The 5,000-nt window shown below is 40.1% G+C and overlaps 1 protein-coding gene across 2 annotated transcripts in view; it reads left to right on the forward strand.

The window, feature by feature from the left end:
* The window catches only part of phtm (cytochrome P450 enzyme phantom), a 94,883-nt gene that overhangs the window by 68,475 nt on the left and 21,408 nt on the right, over positions 1-5,000 (forward strand). For both annotated transcript variants that reach the window (XM_070124139.1, XM_027360158.2), the window contains exons 4-6: positions 1,366-1,508; positions 1,673-1,869; positions 2,685-2,898. In XM_070124139.1, the coding sequence (XP_069980240.1) occupies positions 1,366-1,508; positions 1,673-1,869; positions 2,685-2,898 (554 nt within the window). The remainder of the gene's footprint in view (positions 1-1,365; positions 1,509-1,672; positions 1,870-2,684; positions 2,899-5,000) is intronic.

Below are 5,000 nucleotides of genomic sequence, written 5' to 3' on the forward strand. Positions count from 1 at the left end.
ACCTTCTAGGTGTTGTGGGAATTCCTGTGGGCTGGGGAGTCCACACACCACTTTAAGTTAACTAAGTTTATTTGCCACCGTGGCTTACTGCTCAGGCGTGGGCAATCATGATTGTGGAATTTTGCATATGTTCGACATAGCACAATATTCTGTGTTCACTGTAAATGCAGATGGTAGATGAAAATATGTCATACTCCATGAAAAAGAATATGGATATTTTTCCACAGCAGGGGTATATCTTCCAATGTATCAGATGAAATTGAATAGTCACATAGTTCTTAATACCTCATGTTACGTGGTCAGAAAGGCTGTATCACATGGCACACCGAGATATAGAGCTCAAGAGTTCGCTTATTTTTCTCGATACACAGTTTACATCTAGATTGGGCTCTCGTATAGGTTACGTCCCGCCTAATGCAGTCCACAATTTCTCCGTCGTCATCTATATTGAAAGAACATGAGTCACTGAAAACTAGTCCAGAGTCCCAAGAAATTAAGAATTCTATTACAACATAGCCAGATTTGTATCCAGACAGTACTAATCTATCAGCGTTACACTCGTATAAGTTGCCCATAGATTCTGTAAGTTCCTTTACCGTTGCTAACGCGGTTTCTTTTAACACGCAGTTAGGTACGCTGCTTTTTGGCGGTAGACATGTAAGGTGCACAATCAGTAATTTTTCCCCTGGGGAAAGGATTGAACCATCTAGAATTTTACTTATTAGGACGCAGAACTGTTACATTTGATGCGTGTTAAAATCATTGCATAATAGTCTTATATTGGAAATTGAGGCTATAACATTATGATCTACACTTTATCAGTTAAAAGAAAATTACAGTCCTTAACTATTCATCTACCAAGCCTGTAAACGAAGAATGGGTCGTATACCCCGAAGATTTAACGTGTTTTGAAATCGTCGTACAAATACCGTGGATTTTCATATTTTCTTAACTACTACACCTTTGGTTGAAAAGGAAGACATAAATTAAAATTCTTCTTATATCTACTATTCTTGAAGGATCAAGCATGTCATACATTGTTATCTCGTAATTACACAAAACATTTAAAGTATACGACATAAAGGAAGAGTACATACACAGTAAAAAATTAGTGTGGTATTGAGCACAACATGGATTTTTTAATTATTATTATGCAAGTGCAACGCAGACTTTCTCGACTATCATAGTATATTTTGACTGCGACACAGATTAGATCTACTGTAACAACTGCAGAATGCTGAGACTGTACCAGGGCATGTTTGTACTGTAAACTACTTATATTTATATTCAAGGTTATTCATGTTTTATTTGTGTCCACTAAAACATGCACACAGTTTCTCATTTATCGGCTTTGTATTTCTTCAGGCTTGATATGTGCAGAAGGAGATCTGTGGCGCGATCATCGAAAGTTCGTGTTGGGTTTTATGAGGCACCATGGCATGAAGAACACGGGGTCGAGAGGCGCCATGGAGCCTAGAATTCATGAAGTAGGAGTTCAGCTCACCAAGGTGAGGTCTCTTTCAGCCCCTGTTGGCACCTGCCTCTTTTCTCTCAGCTACACGGACAGTCTCTTACAGTTTCGAGTAAGGGAGCTTTTGATGATAACGAAATTCCTTACTCTGGTTAATCGCGAGCACGGCGAATCAAAGACGGTTCCTTCAACACTTGGCAGGAGTTAGCCGAGGAGAGCGAGGGAATCGACATCTCGGGGAAGCTGATGCACCACGTCGGGAACACCATGAACCAGTTGATCTTCGGCCTAACCTACCAGGAGGACGACGGCACGTGGCGCTGGCTGAGGCACCTGCTGGAGGAGGGCACGAAGCTGGTGGGCGTCGCTGGGCCACTCAACTTCCTGCCTTGTCTGAGGTATACATGGGCGCTTATACGTTCCGGCTTTCCTTATAACTGCTGGCGCTGAATTGCTAGCTGCTCCTCTTAATACTATTGCTGATGCTATTGTATACGCAACACGATAATAGTGCCGGTAGTAACAGCAAAACTAATTATTATGGCCATTACCTTTACTTACACATAATGGCATATACTTGTGAACAATCTGGGTTCACCGGTGCATTATATGCCACGCGGCGCTCCTTGCGTGGCTGAGCAAGATTCATTTGCGGTGGAGCGGGGCTTGAATCGGGTAATGCGAGCTACCAGAGATTGTGTGCGCGTGTTGGTTTGTTTACTTGTGTGTGTGTGCGTGCGCTTGTTTGCTCGTTTCTGTTTCTTTTTTTCTTTGGGTGTGAGTGTGCATATGTTTTTTTTTTTTTTATGTGCGTGTGTGTTTGCTTGTGCGTTCGTTTATTTCTATACGTGCGTTAATGTTCGTTGTATGTGTATGTGTGTGTGTGTGTGTGTGTGTGTGTGTGTGTGTGTGTGTGTGTGTGTGTGTGTGTGTGTGTGTGTGTGTGTGTGTGTGTTTGTATAACAAAAGTAACAATATCGTAAAGTATCATACTAAAAATGAGAATGATTACCATAATAGCAAGATAAAGAGCATTAATATACGATAATAACACATTAATTGAATATTTTCCTTATACTTGATAATGAATGTGATGTCACGAGTATTAACAATAATTCTCGAATGCCTCAGAGTTGCCAGCATCCTTTCTATTTGTCCTCCCTTCCGCCCCTTGGTGGCATCTGTTCCATTTGACCTCCCTTCCCCCTGCCAGATACCTCCCGCAGTACAATCGCGTCTTCAGTTTCATCACGGACAACCAGCGCAAGACCCACACCGAGTACCAGAAGATCATCTCGGCGCACGAGGAGGTCCTCCAGCAGGAGGCCTCCTCAAGCAGTCACGGCGCTGAGACTCCTGCCGACGAGACCTCCAGGGATGACGAGGCCAAGGATACGCCCAGGCACATCGTGGACGCCTACGTGAAGGTAAAATGAGTCCCTTTCCTCCTCGGTTTGCTCGTTGAACGTGGTATATTTAGCTGAATATTTAGATTTAGGACGAAAGGAAAGTCAAGCACAAGGTGTCGGTTCCCCTCCATGCGACCAAATCAAAGGAGAGAATAACAGAAACAGTCTCGGTCACTCTTATCCTTGTCTCCCAAACTGGGCTTCTTAAAACGACCTGTTGGGCGCTCAGCATCAGCAACGTGCTCCAGTGACCATCCAAACAACGTACCCTGAAAATCTTGGCAGCTCACTATAGACAGCCTGCCAACATGCCCTAGAGGCTGCCTATGAATTAGTCTGGCATCAGAAGGTTCTTTTTACCCCGCGTATATGTTATCTAATAGACACTTTCTTTTTCTTTTACGGTTCACCCTTCTAACGAAAGTATTGTTTGCACATATCTACACCAATAATTATACTGTCACCTACAACGAGATCTGAAACAGTTTATTTATGCCATAACATAAAGGCAACAATGCATGCGTGCGTGTGTGTGTGCGTTAATCCAAACATCCATATATATATATATATATATATATATATATATATATATATATATATATATATATATATATATATATATATATATATATATAAGTATATATATATGTATATATATATATAAGTATATATATATATATATATATATATATATACATATATATATATATATATATATATCTGTCTGTCTATCTATCTATCTATCTATCTATATATTTGGATGCAACTACAGAGACTTTCCAAGTGACTTCATCAAGTATATTGATTGGCTGATGGACCTTTTGTTTATCAATACATTTGTACAAATTACCAAGTTACAAGGTGGTGTAAAAGTGAAGTGTACAGCAAGCAGTTGCGAGGCTGCGTCACCGACGACGAAGTGGACCATTTGACATTAACTTGATCTCGCTTACATAAGGCGAGCATAAAAGATGAGTTCCAAGCTGCAAGGCACAGCAAGCAGTATCCGCCCCTGGACTCCTGTCGCCTAGTAGCAGGAGTTGCCAGGTCAGGCAGTTGTATGGGAGAGTATTTCTTTGTAGCTCAAGGTGGACTGGGCCAGTGGACGGGACACCATCTCCCACAGCCTTGACGCTCCTGATGATCCAAGGTGTCAGTCGCAACAAAGTACCTCAAGCACCAGGTGCAGAATATTCGTTATCAGTGAACCAGATAAAAGCAAACGAGAAACAAGGGAGTCCGCCACATTTCTCCTTGGTTATCATTGAACCAGTCCCACGAATGAAAAACGCTAACTGTAAGACTTGTTGCAAGGACTTAACCACAGCTTCCTCTACAACTTAGCAACAAAATTGCAAATCGATTTTCTGCATCTGCAACTAGTTTCATAAACATTTTGCTGTAACATTTAATATGGTTTTATTATCTCATCTGCAGTGTACGAATTATGGCAGCCATGAATATACAAATGATTGTAAAATAAAACAATAATAATGCAAATACCAGTGCACAGAAACTGAATCGAGGACTTTTAACGTAAAAATCGTTAGCTATATCTGTTTATCTGACTTGTAACATATACGTAATACCGTTTAATGCACAATCGTTGTATAATAATTCCCATTCACATACATAACTACCATTGTTATAATAACATCGTTAATGGAAATTGCGTGTTTCGTTCTTTGATAACTACACATGATTGGGAATTTTTCCAACTAACGAGGTTGAAACAAAGTTGAATGATTTTCAGAAAGTTTTATAGAAGAAACAGAATTACCCCACGCACTACTCGCCTTGAAAACAGATGTGCCCAACCAAGCTGTATATAAATCTTGAAAAACGAATTAGCATTACAACACTAAAATAACTAAACTGACCTTTTAATTGCCGTCATGGCATTTGCAAAATGTTTAATATATTTATGACTATGATGTTAAAATTCTTTCCAGAGCTTGGTATGAGTTTAGATTAGTATCGCTACAGCATATTTTCCTGGAATGTATACGCTAACTGTAGTTACTTTCCACTACCAAAATACAATGAGTAATATGTAAGAATTATACGTACCAAAGCAGCATAATAAAACTATTATGATTAACGAAGGAAACTGAAGAACC

Source organism: Penaeus vannamei, chromosome 8 (assembly GCF_042767895.1).
Source record: "Penaeus vannamei isolate JL-2024 chromosome 8, ASM4276789v1, whole genome shotgun sequence".
Lineage (NCBI taxonomy): Eukaryota > Metazoa > Arthropoda > Malacostraca > Decapoda > Penaeidae > Penaeus > Penaeus vannamei.